The sequence below is a fragment of the Ascidiella aspersa genome, chromosome 1 (genome assembly GCF_963924565.1).
Source record: "Ascidiella aspersa chromosome 1, kaAscAspe10.2, whole genome shotgun sequence".
In the NCBI taxonomy this organism is placed as follows: domain Eukaryota; kingdom Metazoa; phylum Chordata; class Ascidiacea; order Phlebobranchia; family Ascidiidae; genus Ascidiella; species Ascidiella aspersa.
The window spans coordinates 33031229-33054498 of record NC_139447.1 but is presented as its reverse complement, the minus strand read 5'-3'; the positions used below and the strand labels follow the sequence as shown (position 1 = coordinate 33054498).

At 36.4% G+C, this 23270-nt stretch overlaps 2 protein-coding genes and 1 long non-coding RNA gene across 3 annotated transcripts; all 3 read right to left on the bottom strand.

Moving 5' to 3' along the window:
• Positions 1–9225: 9225 nt before the first annotated feature.
• LOC146169859 (uncharacterized) lies at positions 9226–11906 on the bottom strand. The gene is made up of 5 exons (XM_083387713.1): positions 11814–11906; positions 11629–11748; positions 11096–11189; positions 9898–10100; positions 9226–9378 (listed from the first exon to the last, which is right to left on the bottom strand). The coding sequence occupies exons 1-5, from the start codon at positions 11904–11906 to the stop codon at positions 9226–9228; spliced, it is 663 nt and encodes a 220-aa protein (XP_083243839.1).
• A 1437-nt stretch (positions 11907–13343) lies between these two features.
• Positions 13344–14664, bottom strand: LOC146169858 (uncharacterized). The gene is made up of 2 exons (XR_014498872.1): positions 14505–14664; positions 13344–13955 (listed from the first exon to the last, which is right to left on the bottom strand). It is a non-coding gene; the product is annotated as an uncharacterized LOC146169858 (long non-coding RNA).
• A 1363-nt stretch (positions 14665–16027) lies between these two features.
• Positions 16028–22979, bottom strand: LOC146169857 (uncharacterized). Its single transcript, XM_083387703.1, has 13 exons — positions 22946–22979; positions 22762–22865; positions 21956–22137; positions 21417–21441; positions 21134–21250; positions 20346–20456; positions 19727–19840; positions 18712–18825; positions 17983–18096; positions 17786–17899; positions 17284–17397; positions 16297–16410; positions 16028–16041 (listed from the first exon to the last, which is right to left on the bottom strand). The coding sequence occupies exons 2-13, from the start codon at positions 22856–22858 to the stop codon at positions 16028–16030; spliced, it is 1230 nt and encodes a 409-aa protein (XP_083243829.1). The 5' UTR covers positions 22859–22865; positions 22946–22979.
• Positions 22980–23270: the final 291 nt, after the last annotated feature.

Below are 23270 nucleotides of genomic sequence, written 5' to 3'. Positions count from 1 at the left end.
AGTAATTACTAACAATCGGCATATTGAAGTGGTCGCTATAAAAACACCACACCATACAGACTAAACGACTAGTTTAAGCGACAAGGTTCTAAATGAGACTTTCGCGTTAACCGTATTGCCTATATTGAAACATTGAGGTATAGCAGCAAATGTCAGACTTAACACCAAAAGAAGTCTACTTCATTTAATATTTTTAATCCTAAATCAAAACGTTGAAACCTAGTGGTTCCAAGTCTGCCCAAATATTGCCTTTTTTGCATGTTTATAGATGACTAATTTCGGGAGCCTATATTTTACGTCAATTTACCCTGATAATAAATAAACAAATGTGGTGATGCTAGTTGATTTTGTCTTTTATTTAGGATTAATGCTTTTTGTGGAAAACTATGCAGATTTCGGGAAGTTATTTTTGCATCGCAGTAGACTAATTTATGAATAGCTTTCTGGTCTTTTGTGAAAGAGTTTTCTTAAACTACGGTACTTGTTATGTGTGCATGGCAACTTTCACAATAAATATAAATGTGTCGTATAGCTGTATATTATCAGTTCACATTTATAATTAAATAAAGTTTCTACTTTAACTAGTAAACGTTGGCAAATTGTATTTTAGTCGACAGAACTGCTAAACGAATTACAACGCGTTCCATAGAAATTCACCTTGAAAACTTGTAACTTTGGATGCTTGGCCTCAATATGAGTTTGAGCAAATATTTGGAGTGGATAACCTACACCGGGCCTGTCAACAACGAATTGAGCACATTACAAGCTTTGTGCGAACACATGTCCTACTCCGTTCCCTTCAACAACCTTGACATTTCGGCGGGCCTAGGAAAACCATTGACTTGCAAAAAATCTACACCGACATGGTGACTCGAAGTCGCGGCGGCTTCCGTTACGAAAACAATGGCCTATTTTGCTGGTGTCTGCGTCTGTTCGGATTTAAAGTGAACTTGCTCCAAGCCCAGGTGTGGATCAAGCATCAAATGACCTTTGAACTGAAATTTGACCACATGGATTGAATGGTAATAGCCTAATACAAATTGGAACTTTACCCTGTATACATTAAACAGTAATGAATCTGATATAAACCGAGTTAAAAATCTAAGTGATTAACACCAAGCGAAAAATATAATCCACGTGCTCAGACCTTGCTGTTTGGAAACGTTACAAAGTTGCACAAAAGTGCGGAAATAAAGTTAATCTATTTGTAAAATACGCACCCATGTTCAACAACTGTGATATCGCTCTTCTGAATGCATCTTTGGTTGACCAATTAGGTTAGTCTGCGATGGCTTCCGGTGCAGTATGATACTTAAGCAGTTATCGTTGGTCAAAAACGACTTCAGGACTAGATCACAGTTGTTATACAAGCCGAGATTCACAGAGCCGTATTACCGAAAATCAGTTATTTCCAGTTCACAAAGTTTGCTGATTCAGGTCACTTTAAAAGACGGCTCCAGGTGGCTGGTGAACCAAGGCTGGAGCGCCAGCGGATTTGTTCAACCCCTTCGTTTCGTGTAGGACGAATTAAGCTCAACCTCAAGCTAGCGGAAACTATAGGATCACGAAATTGGGAAAACGGGTGAGTGATATATAGGGAAATTTAATGTAAACACAAACTTAAAAAATCTAGACAGTGCTTCTCAACCGTTTTTCACGGCGACCTAAATATTAAGCGTAAGTATGACAACTAAGCTTTGGCGACCCAATTGTTTTTTCTTGTAAGCGAAAAAAAAATAGGCATTAGTATAAAAGAATTTCGAATTTTAAAAATTATTATAAGACATTATTTGTATTGCTTCCTTAATTTTCCAAATTTAGAAATCTTTCTCAGAACAAATCTCAATTATTATAAACATGTGTCTACAGCGGTCGGCGACCCAACCAAATTAAACAGCGACCCAATTTTGGGTCGCGACCCATAGGTTGAGAAGCACTGATGTAGGACATCGTAAAAATATCAAAGCCAGTACAGAAGTAAGTATAATAAGAACATCAAAGTCCATACAGAAGTAAGTATCATTTTGAACGTTTCGAATAACTCTTTATTCATTTTCAACACCAGTGTCTTCTCACTATGTTGAAAATTAATAAAGATTTATTCGAAACGTTCAGCATGATACCTACTTCTGTATGGACTTTGATGTTCTTATTACGTCTTACTATAACCTCCAACCATTATGCTACAGAAGTAGGTATAATTTTAAACTTTTCGAATATCTCTTTGATTTGATTTTCAACATAGCGAGAAGACACTGATTATAAGTAGGCTATATCGCCTAGTTAGGAGGGATAAGGCACGCTACAAATATATTTTTACTATACGTCTTACTACAACCTCCAACCATTATGCTCCAAAATTTAAGCAGTCAACTGTAGGTTCTAATTTTTTTCTTCATCTATTGTCACGTTCCTGTCAAATCATTATGAGAGCAAGTCAATTTCAAGCGAGGTAATGGACATAAAAATCGTTAACTATAAATTTGGTAAGCTCGTCCCATTATGAGCACTATCTCAACAAAAATACCAAACTCGCAGCATATTGCAAGAAAATTGCTTTTTGTTCTAAAATACAGAATAATTAACTTAATTTTGTTAACTCGAATTAACTAAAATCCGACCTTGAATAAAAAGTAAAAATAGGTAATTCAATGGTCTACCTTTTTTTATTCAACGGTCGAATATTGTATCTCTTGTCAACTCTATGGGTAATTTATAACCACGGTTTATCAAGTATTAAGCCACTGCGTTTCCAACCAAACCCGTGTCTGTTGAAAACCTGAAACCCCCTTTAGCTATAAGATAAGTTATCTAGCGGATTATATCATTCAGATGATCTGTTTATTCATTTACAAATATACACGAAAATACATGTAACTCAATGTAGACGATATATTGGGAAGTATAAACATTGGCATCATTGGGTTCTCACATTTGTTTCATTGCAATATTTACACCGTCGCTGTTTCTACGCAAGAAATAAGATTTAAATTTCACAAACCGATCATGACATTTATCTATCAATGTTGAGTAAAGTAAGGGGTTTAAAGCGCTGTTAATTGGAAGCAAAATACCAGCACTGATAATGTAAACATCATTGGGAAGTGGAATACCAGATACAGCCAAATAGCCAAGCACGCACATTGGGATCCAGCAACAGAAGTCGGTAATTAACAAGCGAGAAATACGTTTTTGCAATTTGCTGTTGGATTTGTTACTCTTTGCTTTTGACATTTTGTTACTTTGTAGATAAATGAGTACGTAAGCCACAAGAATGAAAATGAAAAGCAAAAAATTGAGTGTTATCAGAATCAATGAATACTGCCAAGAAGCTTCATTTGCAGAGGCGAACAGTCTGGGCATACAAACACTAGTTTCCCCATAATATCCAAATACACCCTTTATGCGTTGGCTTGGAAAGTTAGTGCTAATAAGCATAGTGACGTCATGCAAAGAAAGAAAAGTCATGTTATCTGGTTTTAATTTTTTGCCGAAATCTAATATTTGTTGCTTTACCACTTGGTTAGATTTGAAAAATCTGCTTGAAAACCAAACATGAGAAACGAAATACCCTGAGCTGTAATCAAACACAGGCGAAATAGCAGAAATAAAAGAAAACAACCAAACACATGAACACGAAATGTAAATCCATTTCAGCTGAAATGTACGGGTAATATTTGGTTTGCACACAGTTGCCAGTCGAAATGCTGTCATGACACCCATTGTGCCTGAAGAGGCCATGGTAGCTAAAACACACATCACCCCAAGAATGGAACAAGTATCACTGGTGCGCCAAAGTGCGTCAAATGAGCAATAATCCCCTGAAAACTGTAAACTCTTTATGCTAATTACAATAAGGTAAATCCCCAAAAGAAAGTCAGCAGGTGCCAAACTTAGCAAAAATATATAGGTACTTTTTGTAAAGTTATCTGCCCTTTTGTTATTCACACTATCCCTTATGGTAATAACTATAACAAAAAAATTACCGATACCAGCCACCGACCCCATTAACCAGAAGAAGGCTCTGTAAACAGGGTTGGCAATCATTTCTTTTTGATCAGCGAAAGTCGAACTTCGCTTACTTATGGGCGGACATTCGTCACTTCCGTCCGAACATTGAGGAAATCCGTCTTCAACCAAGTTGATATCGACCGACAAGGGCTTTCCATTGCGACAGTAAAACCTCGTTTCGCTGCATCTTGTCGTATCCTCGTCAGATGCGTCGTCGCAGTCTATTGTTCCGTCGCAAAGGTTGTTGACATCGATGCTGGTGAGCGTTCCGCTGGCGCAATCGTGACGTTTGGGGCACAATCCAGTGTTATTACACCATGAACCTCCCCTACCCTGGCATGCATTTCCATGCCAGGCTAGTACTTGCAAGCACTTCAGATCGCAAAACTTGGGTCGAGTCTCACAGCTCCTGCATTCATCTATCATGCTCACACAATCAGGTCTTCCATCGCATTTCGTGACGCGTTTGGGAAGTGTGAGGACCTCAGTTTGACAATACATATGATCTCCTTCGTCTTCTTTCATAGCTTCTCCACAATATTTTGTGTTAGATTCTTCAACACAGCTGATTTTTGGGTTACACAGTGCTGTGTCCATATCCACGCAGTCCGTTGCATTGCGGCAATGCATTTGCTTGGGAGGGCAAGTGTCTCTAGCGTCGCCTAAGATTGCCTCGCAAACTGTTTGGTTTTCGCACAAACATTCATCGGAAAGATCGAAGCAGTCAGCCACGCCGTTGCAAACTTGCTGTTGAGAAACAACCAGTCGTTTGTCCAAACACAAGAAGCAAACGAAATGTCCATCAACGAAGCAAATGTCTGACTTATCTGAACACTGAGCTTCATCGTCGTAAATATTTATCTGTGGTAAAACGCAAATATTTCTTCTTTTTGTTCCCGAACATTTAAATCCTAAACCGTATTTGACTTCATCATCATTACAACTAATGCTGTTATCGCAATAATCATGAGTGGAAATAAGATTTTTGTTACTGCACTGAGCAAATTTTGTGTGTGTTCCCTCCTCACAAACCCACTGGCCATTCTCACACACCCTGTCTCTTCGCCCTTCACACGGCCCCATAAGTTGGCGGCAAGTTGTGTTGTCGTGGATCGCTTGGAACTTGGTTTTGCTCGTCTCGTTTAAACAGAGCGTCACGTTAACATACTTATCGCCAACCAACACAAGTCGATCATCGCAAGGCTCCTTTCGTCCGACGCACTGGATCCTACCGTCAGCTACTTGTTGCCGGCAAGCTCTGCAGAACCATTCGTCGCTACCGTCCAAGCAATACGGCTGCCGGTCACATATACGCCACTTTTCGCGAACACACTGAAGCCCGTCATTGCAATGCACTACGCCACTTTTACAAGTGCTGCAGTTTTTCTCATCGCTCCAATCGCCGCAGTCCTTCCATCCATTGCACCATTCACCTACACGAACACACTGCCTCCCATCATCGCACATCTTTGCCCTAGAGGTGCAAGCTGTACAGTTGCTCTCATCGCTTTGGTCGTAGCAATGGTTAACCCCGTCGCACCACTTTCGTGCGCGTATACACTTCCTACCATCATCGCACATCTTCGCTCTGGGGTGGCAAGATGTACAATTTGTCTCATCCTCTCCCCTTTTGCAGTCCCACCGCCCGTCGCAAACTCGAGCGAATTTGATGCACTTTTTACTTGACTTGCTACATTGAAACCGATCGCCAGCGCATCTTGCGTTTGCTCCAATGCACAAGGCAAGCAACGCACTTACACAAACAATTTTAAACATGTTACCAAACTTGCTGTTTCCAACCTAACAAACCTAACATCATCGTTATTACTTCGATGTATGTTTGAATATATGTAGTCCAAACCAGTGTTCTAATGACTTAAGTCAAAGACACAGTTAAGTTATTGTATTAAATAACTTAACTTGAGTATTTTCGTAAGTAAAATAACTTTTATTTAAAACATTTAATTTTCATATTATGGTGTAGCACTGACTTTTTACAATTTTAAATAACCTACACTTTTTTACATTTTACTTGATATAGTTCAGTGGTTAAGTCTTATAAACAAATAGATTATTTTGGAAAAAAACTGGCTTACAACGCCATGAGCAGAAGTAGATACAATGTTGCAAAACAATAAAATCTATAGACCGAAATAATACATTTGCATTAATTGCCCAGAACTCAACAAAAAAAAACTGCTGGCATACCGCTGGTGGTAGCTGCAGCAATCTCGGGTTGCCTGCAAAAATGTATAGAAAAACGTAAATTACAATTTCAAAACACTAGTTTTGCAGAATAAACCTAAAATGCATTTTTAATATTTGTCTTGAAGTATTTTCGGCTTGTCACTTTCCTCGTGTTAACTAAGAACTATTTACATTATTTATTCTTCTTCACTTCCTTTATAAAGATTATAAAATAGACATTAACTGTTTTCACACATACATCACATAAATAATGTTTCTATTCACAGTGTTTCTTGTTAGCCTTTGTTTGCAATTTCACCCTCTAACAATGCTACTTAAAATTGTTACACATTTTTTAACTGAACGTTTTCAGTCGTCTTGCGAAACTAATGTTAGCTAGCAAAAAAGATTTTCACTGAATTTGAAAGAGCAGTATCTATAGCAGTGGTTCTTAAACTTTTTAAGACACGCCTTCCTTTTACAATTATAACAAAACTCGCGCCCCACCTTGTTTGAACATCAAAAAACATAAAACAGAACTGCAATTTATTTCCGAGTAAGTTGCTTTAATGCGAAAAAAGATGTATTGTTTTTTGAATACCAAATGCCTAGTCCGAGAATTAGTAGCAGGAAAATATTAGCCTACTTCACCTTAATGTTTAGTCATAATTCATACAGAGTTCGTCAATTTCTCACGCCCCCTTTGTGAACCTTACAAGGGAGGGGGGGGGACCTCAGTTTAAAAAACACTGACCTATAGCTTCGAAATATAGACAAACATAAGGAAATGTTAATTAACTCACCCAAAACATCTCTAAATACTGCTAGCTTACAAAACGTGTGAGTATAGTGCAACTAGAATATTATCATAAACCTTTGAAATATGTATAACCTCTTTTGCCAGTTGTCAGTAGGTAAAAATTACTTTGACGTCACAAGTTTAGCTACATGTTTACTCGTGATGAACACCGACTCTTTAAAATAAGGTTTCATCTTATTAATTGTCGCACAATTTATGATATATTGCACGCCTTGCATAGCTGAGCTCAAATTTCCTTGTATAACTGTCTTGAAATCCCTGCTGAGGTAGACAGTTTAGTTTGTGATAGATTGATGTCATTCCTTCCGAAGTAAGGCATGGAAAAAAGCTATATAGTAATTTCCTTAACTTGCATCGCCCGATAGACTTGGTCAAACCGGGAAGTAAAATTAAAGGGGATTGCCTCATTACTATTTTGTAAAGAGCTATAATATGTTACAATCCACAACAATACGACTAAGTTGTGTTTCCATATCTGCAGAGACTTTCTATCTGACCTTTTATATTTTGATAAAATTGGGGAGAATCGCCTTTTGCAATTTGGGAGGGCATGGCCTGGTCTCCCCTGTCCACAGCTTAGATCAACTATACCAGATAGCCTGACGTAACATACTGTAGGCCAAATGAGGCGTAAACGTAGCAAAATTAAATAACGAGTGCGCAAATACCGGTGAACTATTAAAATCATTAGCTAGAAAACAGGCAAATCACAAAATCATGAACCATATTTTTTAATTTGCCCATACCTAACTAAACATATGTGTAATTATGAGTTAAAAAAACGCCTAAAAGCGGATTTTACACCATCCGTCGAATGAAACCATTAAATCACGATAAAAACAGTAAAATATATCATAGTAGGCTTAGAGCTTGTACCCCTTATAAATTTGCCACAAATTTATTAATTATTATTAAAGTAGTAATAAAAATGAGTTTGGTTTCCCAACAGTCCCTTTTACTCATATGCTTGTGGACGGCTGTAATAGTTTGAACCCATGCGGATAGGTATCCATTCGAACTTAAGTCCAACGCCTTACCACAACTTGGAAAACCTAGGCATACACCCCAGGTAAAAATTACTGCCGTAGGATGTAGTTAAGCAGAAGTTGAGAACCACTTGAAATGTGTGTAGCGCATACAAAAAATGTTGTCAGTGAAGCTTTTGGATGCAAAATACATACCAGTGGTTCTTAAACTGGGTTCGTGAACTAGTTTTAGGCGGTCCGGGAAGGCCTAATTGAAATAATACTTTTCTTTAAAGTAATAATTTATCAAAAAAACAGTTTCATTATAAGTAAATCGGTTTTGCACTGAATGTATTTAGACTCCATTGCACACTTTCAATTTTTGGACCAAAATCAGCAAATTTATGAAGTCTATTTGTACTGTGACGTACATTTATGACGTCATTTAAAAAAAATTTGGGGGGTCCGCGTTAAGAACCCCTGATTTATACCATATGTTCTCAGAGTTATTATCACATGTGTTTCAATCAGTAAATGTTTTTTGGCAGGTAACTTACCGACGAATAACGACGAGAGTTTGCAGTGGGAAATTCTCTACAGGTTCGACTTAGAGTCGCGAACACTGGACGATTACAGCGATCCTTGCGCGTTTCAGCAGGACGACGCCGCCAGTTTTCTCAAGCACAACACTGTGTGCATTTTGAAGCGCAAAGACGGATGCAAAATTATGTGGGGCCGGGTATTTACCGACAAAATGTTCATCGGACCCAACACTGAGCAGGTTTTGAGCGTTGAGACGGCAACGAACGATCAAGAGTGGAAAGATTTGCTGAAGAAGCACTTCGACATAATTTTGGACTTTGATGCGGTTGTTCAAGACCTTAATTATGGTCGATGAATCGACTTAAAATTTACCAACCTACTGCATAAAGCATACAACATTGTAAACCTATTGTCAAAAACTTATCTAACCAGAATTTTTGTACAAGCAAGGAGGGGCTCAAATATGTGAACAGTCGGGAGATATAAGTTGCTAAACCTAGAACTTAAAATCTAAACCGAAGCTTTACGACGTATTCAGCTTAAAATCAGGGCAAAGTAGTTTACGTTAACTTTCTTGTTTGAAACACAGCTAGAAAAGATTAAGAACCACTGATATTGGTTTTCAGGGCAACTCACATTCTTTTAATAGGCGCGCTCGACAAAAGTACGCTACACAGCACAAACAGTGAAATAAGTCGATTACAGTTCCGAGTGATAATCGTCGGCTACGCCAGTCGGTTCTACAGCAAAGGGTTTGGTGATATCCATAGTTCCACAGCTTGCCACTTTCACTGCTTCGTGGGGCTTTCCAGCGGAATTCACCGAAACACTAGCAATCGCACGAACAACGCTCTGTCAAGCACAGAGATAAATCTGATAAGGAATAGGCCTACTCGATTTTTCAGCAGTAGTCACATGTTTTCGTTTAATAATTACGCACTTTTGCTTGATCTCAAGAATAAGATATTACTTGTACGCTCCTTCAAATGTAAACTTTTATGCGTTTTTTTGTTATCGTGGTATTATGGATAATTTTGCTTTTGTGAAAATGTCGAACATCAGGTGAAACTGTTGACATTTTTTTTCTTTTTTTTCGAGTTGAACCTAACAATATTGGAGAAATACATTTATCAAGTCAATAAGCAGCAGGTCAAAGCCAAACTAATAAGACCAGATAAGTTGTTTGTCACACAAGAGCAGGCTCGAATCTAGGAGTTTTTGAGGGGGGCATGTTATTTGTCATAAATCACGAACACAGTTACGTCAAAACGTGTTTTTAGCCTCACTGCATAACGATCTTAGAGCGTTAACTGCTCACAATATACATACTCTACTACAGAACATATAGTTCTTTTACGAGCTGGAGTTTACCATTCCACGTAGAACCTTCCCGAAAACAACATGCTTTCCATTGAGCCAGGGGGTCGGAGCCAGGGTGATAAAGAATTGGGACCCATTGGTGTCGGGCCCGGCGTTGGCCATACTGACCCAGCCGGCGCCGTAATGCCTAAGTTTGAAGTTTTCGTCTTCGAACATGTCGGGTTCCCTTTGCTTGTTCTTATAGATGCTTCCACCTGAGGTAATTGGACACGGTAAGCGGTCGGTTATTAGTAACTTAAAACATTGCTTTTGTTAGCAGATTCAACAGTTGCTCGATTGCTGTGCCAGGTATTGCTCCTTAACCTAGCCGTCTTTTTTAAAGTATTTTAACTTTTTATAGTTCTTTAAACAAACACAGCAGTTTTATTAAGTCGACTCGTTTTATTACGTCGGGTTATGACGTCATCTCCAACAACTTTATAGAAACCGTGTTCTACAGGGAGACTTTGCGCGTTGTAGGAGGAGAACATCATCTTAGACGTTCTTGACGAGACCATAATGCAAAAAGGCTAAAAAGTAGTCAAAGACGACGTTTTTAATCAATTGTACTAATTTTTGCACTAAAAAAAATTAAGTTATTTTATATTTTAATAATGACTATAACCCGTTTTGATCGCCATTTCACGTGGAGGATAAAACGGTAATAGTTCAAACAGAGGGCTGGATAGATACCTTTTTATTGTGTTTTTCGTGATATAGTTGCTTGGACCGGGCTGTTAATTTTCTTAACATAAAGACCTTACTCTCCTCTAGCCTTTGTTAGCTCATGGGCTACGATAGCCCCGGTTTGACCGAGGTCGTTAGTTCGACGCTCAACGCAGGTTAGTTTTTTCTAGCCTATTTTTTAGTTTTTTTCTAGCCTGGCCTTCCTTGCAAGATTGTTAAGATTAGGCTAACTGATTTCGGTACTAGCCCTAAAAAGTTATCCCGTAAACAGATTAATGAAATATGAATTAAGTACAAAAATAAATTTCCAACAAACTAAAGCCTAAGACAGTGGTCGGCAAACTTTTTTCGTCACGACCCAAAGTGCACTTTTCGGAGCTATCCGGTAAACCGATTTGAGAATAGAAAGTTTTATTTTATCATTCCCAGGTGCCCCTTTAAATACTAAAAAAATTGACAAATAGAAAACAGTGGATCAATATACTATAACTATCACTTATTGTCCAATTTTTTTATTACAAACCTCCTCTGCCATTGCCTCTCTCCCAGTCTCCGCCCTGGATCATGAATCCTTGGATCACCCGATGAAACGGTGTTCCCAGGTAACCATATCCGTGCTGATAAAATTTAAAGTATTAATGAAAAGTACCTGAACTGATGAACACTATACAAACCAGGGCTGCGGAATAGGACTCGGACTTGGTTTATTTTTTGGCCGGATTCGGACTCTGGGTTATTTTTAACTGACTCCGCAGCCCTGATACAAACTATACGCCTTTATAGAGCTGTCATACTTTAGTTGACTGTCATAATAGCGTTGTACACTGTAACACGAAAATAACTGTACAACTTATTTAGTACTTTATTTTTATTCTCTAAAATAATATAGTTTATGTTTAACGAATGAAAATATAACCGTTTAGCTATAGTTTTATTTAAATAAGGAAAACAGCAAGCTAGCGATAAAAATGAGTTTTTTTTAACGCTGTGCGTCCCTTATGTACCACATGGATCTTAACTTTACTAAATAGGTAAATTTTTGTGTTTGTAGCCTACCTTCTCCTTCGTGCAAAGTTCTCGAAAGTTCTTTGTAGTTTTCGGCACAATATCGTCGAACAATCCGATGACGAGGCGATCCTTTAACACCTTACCGCCAATTGAAATTTCAAAGTAAGCCTGCAAATCGGATATATTTGTTCAACAAATGCAGCTCGCCTGAAACATTTCAAAATCTTACTTACTGCACTTTTTACCATGAGCAGTTGTTTTTCGGAATTTGCGAAACAGACCAAAACGACCAAAACCCAGAGCACCTCGGCCACAGTTTTCTGCATATTGTAGAGCTTCTAATGTATAAGTACAGGCTCACAAGTGCATAGATTACTAGTTATATTGCCCAAGCTTGAGAGCAACACGTTGCAATACATGTGCAATGTTGTCACTGCTATATGCCTGAAGTGGCTCTCAACTCAGCTATTGCAAGGCCGTTTGTTATTCTTTGAACCGGCGTTAATCCGACATCAACTGTGGACGGTTGTGGATTTGCTAAATCGGTGTGGTTGGAATATTGTGCAAGGCAAATTGCTGATTTTAGAATAACAAACAATAAGACCTAAAAGCAACAGTACCTAGTGCGGAACTATGTATATTACCACAGGAATAAAAACCAAGGACATAACAAAGCCAAATGCGCAGTAAAATCCACGACGGTAAAAACCTAAACTCAATGGAACAAGGCCTAAACTATAGTCGGAACAAGTCCTAAAACAATCGTAATAACATCGTGAAGGCCTAAATAGCATGTAATACAGTACGGAAGCGTCGATTTGACACCGCCGTTCTGGCATCGGCCTTCTAAGGTCGACGTTTGGGCAACTGTGGGTCTCCGTTCAGTTAGTTCAACTTATATTGTTTATTCATAAATAGGCGTCCTAAGTGACGCTTTTTTGACTCCAATAACTCGGGATGCGTGACAAACTAGCAAGCCAACCACAATAGACGAAAGGAGGTTATAATAATTGTATTACTTGATGAAAGAACAACCGGTTTTAAACTATAGAACAGCAGAGTAAGTTAGCATAAAGCAGATTCCACTTACAAGTATTCAGCGCCAGGTATTTATTACAGCGTTGATGTTATTTTCATTTCGGTCTTTTTGCGAAAAATGTGTTTATCTATTACAACCTGGCATTTGTTTATTAGTTTTTTTTTTTTGATCCAGCTTAAATGTCAACCAACTTAAAATTGACCAATTTTTTTTTTCGATTTAATTTAAAAAAAAGTTGAATTGTTTTGTAAAGCATACACGCAAGAATTGCTTAATTTGTTTTAATTTTTTGTAGTTTAAAGTATTTTTTTGCACAGTTTCTATATATGGCATATATCACATTTATACAAGGTATTTTTTAACAATCTTGCTTACGCTTTGTTATTTCTAAAGGGCTCAAATCTATACCTAACTTCTTTTTATGGTACCACATGTTCGCATTCCGTATTTTGCAAAATAAATCACAGATGCTGTTTTTTTACCATTTGTTGTTACAATCAAAACACCGGACAGAAATAAAGCAAAAGTTTTATGCACACATTCAGGACGACTCTAATATACATCGCAACTATATTCAATCAAGCGGAATAAAAATCACCTAAAATATCCATGACTCCACCTGAAGGAGTTAACAAGTGGCCAGTGATTAAAATAATTCTGCATTCCGACAAAATCAAGCCAACGTTTCCTTTAGATGCCAGTTTCGCGGTTTGTACAATTGGAATCAGTTTTCTTTGCACAAACTTCATCGTCAGCAACACTAAGATTCACTTTTGTTCTTCGAATGGTTTGTCCTCGTTCAAATAACTAGGAGTGAATGACGTTGAGGCCTAGACGATTTTGTTTCTTCTTCTAGGAATAGATCTCATAACACATATTTTGTAGTTTTCCAACATCCGATGCCTTTATTCATAAATAAAAGTGACAGAAGAAAAAAAAAATAGGAAACAACTAAAGCCAAATATTAAGTGAGTGACGTAATGCCTCGTCATTTTGACTAAGTAAAGAGGAAGTTGAAAAAAAAGTTTTCGATTTTAGAAAAAGATGGACGTCTTCATTTTGTGTTCGCAGTCGGTTTGTTGTAATATTTTTCAGGCCTTGACAAGCCGTCAACCAACTCCTAAATAAAAAGCAAAAATAAGCGCATTTTCTTGTACAGTTTTGTAAAGCATTTTTTCCGCAAGCGTTTTTGTTGTATTTCTGGTCGAAACTCGCCCAGACTAATGCTGGTCTTTGCAGGAACGTTGTTCCTCGAGATAGGCGCACAAGTACATGTTGTATCCGTCGACGCATTCCGTCCCAATCGGACACGGGTTGGGAATGCAGTTGTTCGTTTCTGTTAAAAACATTAAAGCTATAAAAACCAGGCATAACGTTAATAAAAAAACGGCTGCTCTGGTAATATTACCAGATTACTAGTATAGAGTATATTTTATTTATTTATTATTATTAAAGCCAGTTTAACCCGATTAATAACATATAAAATCATTTGAAATTTAATCAGATTAATGTTTTACCAATAACATTTACAAATTGCATTGGGATATAGATTATTTTTTTGGTTTGATTGGAAAAAGGCTTTTTTCATTGTTAAAAAAGAAATTTATTCGAATCAGGGTCATTTCTTGTTCTTGTATTTATAAAAATGCCATTTTATGGCTACTAATGTTGAGATTGGGCAATAAACCTCACAAATCAATAAAGATTATAAAGCGGTCACAAAATGTTATACCTGGTCTATAATGTTCTTCTATACTTTTTATTAAGTGCAACTATATAAGTCCCTGGATACTCATTATAAGCTCTAGATATATGGATTTGTATTTCGTTTTTGTTGTAAATTTAAAACCAGGTACTATCTTGGCACGTGCTTTGTGTGTTATACCTTGCAGTATGTCATCTCTTATCGTGTCTTGTATGCACATGTATCCATTGATAGCATCATGACAAGACATGTCATTTGAACAGTGGTTCGTAGCACACTCATTTGTCTCTGTACAAAAACATGTCGATAAAAAAAATCTACAAGCCACAAAACATTTGGTTTCTATTTGATCTTAAGCAACGGTTACCCACTGTTTTAACGCGAAATCTTGTATTAACTTTAGCGGATTGAAGACAGGTTGAGGTCGTGAGTTCGAACCTCACCACAGGCCAGTTTTCTAACCTGATAATGTTAAATACAAACCTTAATGGATCAACTGGTTTCGGTTAGTGTGTTGAAAGCTCCCGATGTACTTCTCTTGACAGTTCAAAATTCAGTGTTGTAAACAAGTCATTTTAAAATGACTTAATTCCCAGTCCAGTTATTTGTAAAATAACTTAAGTCCAAGTCCAGTCTTTTCAAATAAGTAACAAGTCAAGTCCAAGTCCAATTCATCAGTTGCGCAAAGTCAAGTCCCAGTCAAGTCATAATTAGGGCAAGTCAACTTCAAGTCATGTCCTTGTCATAAAAATAAAACGTTAAACTATTAGAATTTTGACACTCGCATGATTATGAACAATAACTCAACTAAAAAATCAGGAAAGCGGAACATATACCGGGCAATTTGTTTCTTGTGCAAAAATTTTGACAAATAGCTCAATTTAAAACAAACAAATACTTGAAGAAATGCTTTATTTCAACCCAAGTCATTTGTTCAAAAGACTTAAGTCAAGTCAAGTCAAGTAATTTTGCCCAAATGATTTAAGTCAATTAAGTCAAGTCAAGTCATTTAAAAACAGTGACTTAAGTGCACTAAAGTCAAGTCATTGACTTAAGTCAATACAACACTGTCAAAATTATCCTTACTGAAGAAACCAGCTTAAAATATGTTACACGCCCGATCCCGAAAGTTTGATGTTAAACTGTAATTTATTGTTCATTTATATTCATTTTTGAAATAAATTAGACTTGTTTAAAGGCATTGTCTTTTGAAAGGTTTGCTTTAACCGAATCCTTAAAAATAAACGATTGCTTAAATCGTGCTTAAGAAAAACAATTAGCGTTCGGGTTTGTGTGGTGTATGAATAGTTTTATTAAATTAAGTCATCCCAGTTTTAAATTTTATTTGTGCTTTTCCGTAAATGTGTGGCGCATTCTATGAGCGAAGGCAACAAATCGGAAGTTATTTTCTGATCGGTTAAAAAAACTAAAGAAGTAAAATTTTAACCCAGCTTGAAGCTATTCAAATTTGTCAGGCCGATTGGTTAAATCGTTCCCACAGATTATCATCGTCGTTTAAAGTTTACAACTTTGAGCCAGTGTTTCCAACAAGTCACTTAAAATGACATAATTCCCAGTCAAGCCATTTTGAAAAAATAACAAGTCAAGTCCAAGGTAAGTCAGAAAAAGAGCACATCAATTTCCAGTAAAGTCTTTGTCATAAAAATTTAACGTTAACTATTGAAATTGGTAAACTAGCTTGATTATGAGCAGTAGCCTATACGAAAACAAACAAAAACTTAACATATTGCAAGCAAAATGTTTTACGTGCAAAACTTAAGATAAATAATTGAAAACATTTTATTCAACTCAAGTCATTTGCCTAAAAGACTTAAGTTAAGTCAATTCATTTAAACACCGAGTCTTAAGTGCAAGCAAGTCAAGTCTGACTTAAGCCATTACTGCACTGCTGTAAGCAACGACAAATTTTGGCGGCTTAGCAATTTGACTATCTCAGGCAAATGGTGTTTACCTGTTTCACAACGCTTTCCTTCAAATCCGCTACTACAGACGCAAGTGAAGGTTCCCGGTTCGTTTTGGCAGCAGCCATGGATGCATGGATTGCCTTTCAAGCACTCGTTAACATCTGGACATGAGTGATTTAGTCGTTATAGTTATAATTAATGATAAGTTGCAATTAGATTCATTCGGTGCACGAAAATCCAACCTCCTCATATTTTAGCTGTTTTTTGTTTTGTTAAGAAACATAATGGTCTGACCATTAATTTGCGATACTATTTGGATATGAGCCGATAGCCGATAACGAGTAGTAGTACCAGTATTCGTCCGATAATATTTTGATATCGATGCTCATCTAAATTCAAGCTGACATCGGTATTTTTTAGCCATAGTTTGCCATCGAAAAAAAGCATTTTCTATCTTATAAGGTATTACGAACGCTTATACAACTTTAATAACCTGGGAAACATTCTCCTTTGCGCGTTTTAACGTTAGATGGAAAAAATAAATTCAGACATATTAACCTTGGCGCAAAAGGTTATTCCATAAAAACTAATTTAACTTTCGTTTGGCCATAGCAATTACGTAATTCAGTATTGTATCAAACAATCGCTTTTTGTGCACAAAATTGTATATCAAGCTTAAGCATTTCTTCTAGAAACATTTTAATTTGATTTTGTGAAATCTATAAGTCTTCTAATTATTGATCTTAGTACACAAATTATTGTCTGCCGTGAGTAACAAATTCTTGTCTGCCATCATTATTCCGAAATTGTTTGATGAATAACACCAAATTTGGATACATAGTAAATATATCTTCGTAAATAGCTGTAGCCTATTTGTCTCATTCTAAAAAGATAAATCAGACTATATAAAGACAAATTGTCACTATATAAAGACAAATTGTAGTGAATTTTCGACTTCGAGAATGTCGACATTTTAATAAAATTGGTCTTTATATAGCGCCACCTGATTCATCTATTGAATATATATTACATACCTTTGTCACATTTTACTCCAGTCCAGCCCTTTTCACAGTTGCAGCTATAAGATCCTTGGGAGTTAGTGCAGTTGCCGTGGACGCATTTAGAACTGTTCAGACATTCGTTCACATCTAAATATATAACGTATGGTCATCGGTGCATAAAGGTTAGTTGCCCTGTGTGATTGCTTTGCTTAAAAGTGTGTACAACAAAAAAATATAACTTTATTGTCTACAAAAATGGCTTAATCGTAACTCGTTCAGTCAATTCCTTTTTTTTGGTTGGATAATACTTTGTTTCTAAAAATTACCTAATTCCTGTAAAAACAGTTTTGTTTGTAGTTGGTAATATCGTAATTATTTTACATCAAAAACGAATTTTTTTTTCAGAAAAATAAACTAAATGTTTTACAAGTCATTGTTTAATTGGACTCGATCACGCCATGACAAGTAACAGAACTAAAAAACAACGTTATAAAATTATGCGGCCTCATAAACTATTAGGATAGACCACTTATACCTGTATCACATTTACTCCCCTTCCATTCCGGGCTACAACTGCAATTGTAAGACCCCTCTGTGTTTAAGCAACTTCCGTGGACGCAATTCGAAGTCACAAGGCATTCATTTACGTCTGGAAGACAAAAGATGGAGTAAAAAATTTTAGCGTTTTTCTGTAAGCTTTTAAATGTTTAGCATACAAAACAAGCACTTAACCTTCGTCACATTTCTGCCCTGTCCATTCTTGCTGGCAGCTACAGCTGTAAGAACCTTGTGAGTTAGAACAATTGCCGTGCACGCAATTAGAACTCGTCAGGCATTCGTCGACATCTAGAGATAAGCAAGTAGACGTTGGATGGATATCAAAGCCCAATGTAGCATTTTGTAAACGTTAACTCTTAAGAAAATCACTGGAGGTGGTAGTGAAATGAATATAAAGCCAATACAAAAGTAGATTAATGTTGGTATGTTGTAGTTAGTCGTTGAATGAATTTTAAAGCCCATAGAGATTGGATAGCTTTTTGTGTTAATTTCAACTAAATCATATCTGAAGGGTAGTTGGCCGTAGGATAAGGATAGGGCCCAAACACATGTAGTTAGTATTTTGTAAATGTTTTGAATAATACGAAAAAATGGCTAGAAGTTGTAGTTGGTAGACTAAATATCAAAGCCAATTCAAAACTAGTTTGCATTTTGTAAACGTTTCGTAGACGTAGAATGGATATCAAAACACATACAGAAGTAGAGAGCATTTCGTGAGAGTTTCGAATAAATCTCAAGATAATGCTAGAAATTGTAGTAGAATGAATATCAAAGCTCAAAAGTATGCGTAGCATTTTATGAACACTTCGAATATATTTGCAATATTTTTTTAACATATTAAAGGTAGCATGTTCTACAATGTATATGTTCAACTCTACTTGAGAATGAAACCGAGTCACGTACCACTGTTGCATTTCGTTCCTTGCCAGCCTTGATTGCAGTTGCACCTGTATGATCCTTGCGAGTTGACGCAACTGCCATGAACGCAGGTCGAACTGATCGCACACTCGTTAACATCTTGAAATAGATAAAACTGGATAAAACACAAAATACAACTTTTATCACGAGTTCTGGCTTCCCTATTTAACCCTGTGATTTCTAGCGGTGGTCCCGTTTCTAACGATCAAGGAGGTAATGTGAAATATTTCGAATTCTTCTAGATTTTTTTCTCCATTGTTAAACGTTAAGGACTTTAGTGATGTAAACTAAACTTAAAGAAGGTAAGGATTGTGGCTGGTCCTTCCCATTGGGCAAAAAGGAGCCGAGAATGTCTGATCAGTAGTGGCCTGAGCCCAGTTCTCTGACAACCTGTTTCCATTAGGGATAAGGTTCCGCCGTGGAGGTTAATTTAGCCGTTTGATATAATTTTTTGAAGTTTAAAATGCAACAAATTGATTTACTATTAGGCTAATTGTACAAAGATGGTGTGGGTTTATTAAATTTCTTTCATTGTAACCTTACAGTAAACCACCTAGAGAAAATGTAAATCAAGGTGCCTTAAAGTAAACTATTAATATTTTATTTGGGGTGTCATTAGCCAAAAAGGTTGGAGACCACTGGCTTAGCGTGTATGGCTCGAGATTATCATTACCCTAAATCCAGTGTGGTTTAAGGATACTGTAGGCCTAAGGCTGTTTACTAGAGAAGGTCCTAATTTGGCAAACTAAGCTACAAAGAGTAATAGAAAAACATACATGAAAAATTGAAATGATTTACTGCAACAAAAATTTAACCTTAAAGAATTAAGGGCCGAATTTTTCCAGGGCCTAAGCTAAAGCTTCAATAGCCTAATGGTTAATCCGGTACTGCTTAAATCTATATAGTTACTTTGAAAGTTTTAAAAACTTTTCGCTAAATGAATGCCGTGGGTTTACCCTACTATCTGTGTAATATACTGTAGAAAGATAAGAGCACCTACCGTTGTTACACTTCACTCCAGACCAACCCATCTGACAACTGCAACTATACGACCCTGGAGTGTTGGTACAAGAACCGTGAACGCAGTTCGATCCTGTGTGACACTCGTTCACGTCTAAAAGGTTATAATTTGACTGCCACCAATTGAATAAGATAGGTAAAAAATAAGGGTTTTTTGTTTTGAGAAGTAGCCTACTTACCAAGATTAAGATTGCTCTTCGCAAATTTAACATACGCGTTCGTTTAACATACCTGTCTGTGTTAAACCCTATCTTGCTGTTTTCAGTCATTATGATTACTGGATAGTTCAATTTATAGAACAGTGTGATATGTTGCCGACTTAGGGTACATGTTTTGTTAGCCATGTATTGTGCTTTGTGTTTTTATAATTTGAAATCGTATCAAATTAAAGATTTACTTTTTAATTTATTGTTTAGCTTATGATATTGAACATACACGATTTTAAAGATAATGTAACAGTGCAAACCTACAAGCAAACAAACAAATACCGATGTACCCCAAAATCTATTCGTAGACAATTTTGGCATGGAAGCACATTGTTAGAGCTCAGCAGTTAAGGTAGAAGGATTAAGAAAATAGTCCTACAGAGATGCCCTTACCGTTTCGACATGTAGTTCCTGTCCAACCACTGTTGCACGAGCAGTAATATGAGCCATGAGTGTTCACACACCTTCCATTCCCACAACTCACCGTTGAACACTCGTTCACATCTACACGGTAATAACATCCATACAGTACGACCCAACTTGGGGATTTTTAAATTATATTATTAAAATTAAAGCGATTGACAAAAATCGTTTAGTATGATCAGATCTGGAGGTTTCTAATTTAGACTAGAAGTAAATATAGAACCTTTCACAAAATTCATACATTACGATCACACCTGGCGGTTTCTAATTTAGATTAGCATTAAAATTAAAGCTGTTTACAAAATTTAAACAGTAAGATCAGACTTGAGGTTTAATGATCCACACTGTACAATAACGGGTAGTTTTCCTAATGAAATGTCTTTTTTACGTAACATATCATTTCGAATAGGAATGTCCCATACTTCGTATACTGTTCCTATATCGATATCCTTTTTTTTAAGTACATACCGTCAATTCTAACTAATGCCAAATCAAAGCATTATCAGGGCAATAAAAAGCATACATGATAAAATAAAAACGTTCAAGCGTAAAGTATTTCAAGCGGTTAACCACATTGTCAATATCTTATTCACTAGTTTCTAGGTTTTATACTCACTCAATGTACAATTAGAATCTTTTTGTTTATAGCCATTTTTATAGGGCTGAGTGCAATTAAAATAAATTTGGTTATTTTTAAACTTTTTCAAATATATCCTACATTAGAAAAGATTAAATCTTTTTTCTCAATTTCCAGTTACCTCCAGTGCAAGTTGTTCCAGTATAACCTGCGTTGCAGTAACAAGTATAACCGTTAAATTTGTTGGTGCAAGAACTCGTTCCCGTTGAACTGCAAGGACGAAGGCGGGTGCAGTGGTCTGTTGAAAACAAAAGATTACCTTAGATCAGTGATTTACAAGTCTTTTCAGCCATGCACCCCGTTGAAAAAAATCAAGCTTACAGACCCCTGAGTTGGGGCAACTACGTTTTTGTTTTATAAATACATTTTGGCAGTAATGTAGGAAACATGCAATGTATACTTACTGTGAAGGGAATTCCACATCTCAGTCTAAAAACAAACCAACATTGAATAAACTTTCACGCGGTATAGTAAACAACAATATGCCTTTGGGCCAAGATAGTCTAGTCCTTGTCATAAATATTAAACTAATAATAATGATAGACTCGTTCTTATGGGTAACAACTCTTAAAAAATAAGAAAAACACAGCATATACCAATCGATCTATTTTATGTGAAAAACCAACCTAAATAACCAAATTTCATAAAAAAATGCTTGATGAAAATACTTCTTTTCAACCCAAGTATATTTTGTTTAAAAGGCTAAGTCAAGTGAATAATTTGTCCAAATGACTTACGTCAAGTCAAGTTGTTTTGCCTGAAAGATCTAAGTCAAGTTATTTAATTTAAAAGCAGTGACTTAAGTCATTACAACATGTGAAATATCCAATAAACCCATTACAGTATTTTTAATTCGGAGTCGGACTCGGGTTATTTTTAAACGACTCTGTAGCACTGATTTAAACCCATTTGGTTAAGATGTAATAATATGTCTTGAACTTACCTGTTTCGTAGTTGAACTCCACATATTTGCGATTTCCCCTTGTGTGCATACTTCCATTAAGCATTCCTCTTTAAACATGGATTCAGCTAAAATCTCGGATCCACTGTTTACTAAGGTGTCCCAAAAGCGCTTAGGCCTACTTCTTTTGAGAAATGTCGATGCTTGCTCTTTTCCAAGGAAAACTGAAGTGTTGTAAACAAGTCATTTTAAATAGACTTATGTCCCAGTCGAGTAATTTAAAAAAATAACTGAGGTCCAAGTCAAGTTACAAGCCGTCCGATCATGAGCAATAACACACCTAAAAATAGCATAAACGTAATTTACAGCAAGAAAATTGCTTAAAGTGCACAAATTGAGATAAATAAGACGCAGTTATTGAAAACTATAAACTAAAACATTTACTTTTAATCCAAGATAATTGACAAAAAGTCCAAAGAATAGTCATTTGTCTTTTGTGGAAAAAAAACTATATTAAGTCAAGTCATTTTGATTAAAAGACTTAAGTCAAGTCAATTCATTTGAAAATAGCGACTTTGCGCTTCAGTCAAGCCATTGACCTTCAGTCATGTAATACCTAAAAACTGCACTTGAAAATGACTTGGCCTGGGACTTGAACTTGGATAAGACAAGACTTCAAATTTTAACTTGACTTGTCTTTTTTAGAAAGACGTGACCTAAAGTACTTGTTATAACAAAAATTATTTAAATACGGCTAAGGTAATTTTTAAAATGACTCATTTAACAAACATTGTTAAAATTATTCCAAAACAAACAGCAATTAGCCCCCAAAAAATACATTTACAAACCTGAATCTTGTTGGTTAGTGGCAAAGGAAAACGTTGGTAGGACGCTGATTGTCAAAAGAAACAGCGATAAACCGACTACAGCTTTTTGGTCGACCATGCTTGCTCTGTCAAAGTTGTCACATGCAGTAAAACACTAAAACCAACGCTGTAAACTCAAATTTAACTTAAGTTTAACTTGTCGAACCTCACGCAGGCCCACACTGTCTTAAGCGCCTCGAAAAAATTACTTGGAACGTTCACAGAAGATTTTCTAATTTCGTAACGCTTTGCTTTTTCTTCTACGTCTAGATGTAGTAGAGCCCGTTTTTAAAATATTTCCGTTTAGCCTGAGGTGAAGTAGTCATTCATTACACTGACGACGATGCAAACAAAAACATGTGAGTAAGACATTCCAGTAATTTAGTAATGCAGTGTCTGAGTATAGCATTTTACCATATTGCTAAATACAAGTTCCATGGAAATATATAGCTGCTACTAGCGCAGTTTTCGTAAAATCTAAGCTTATGTTG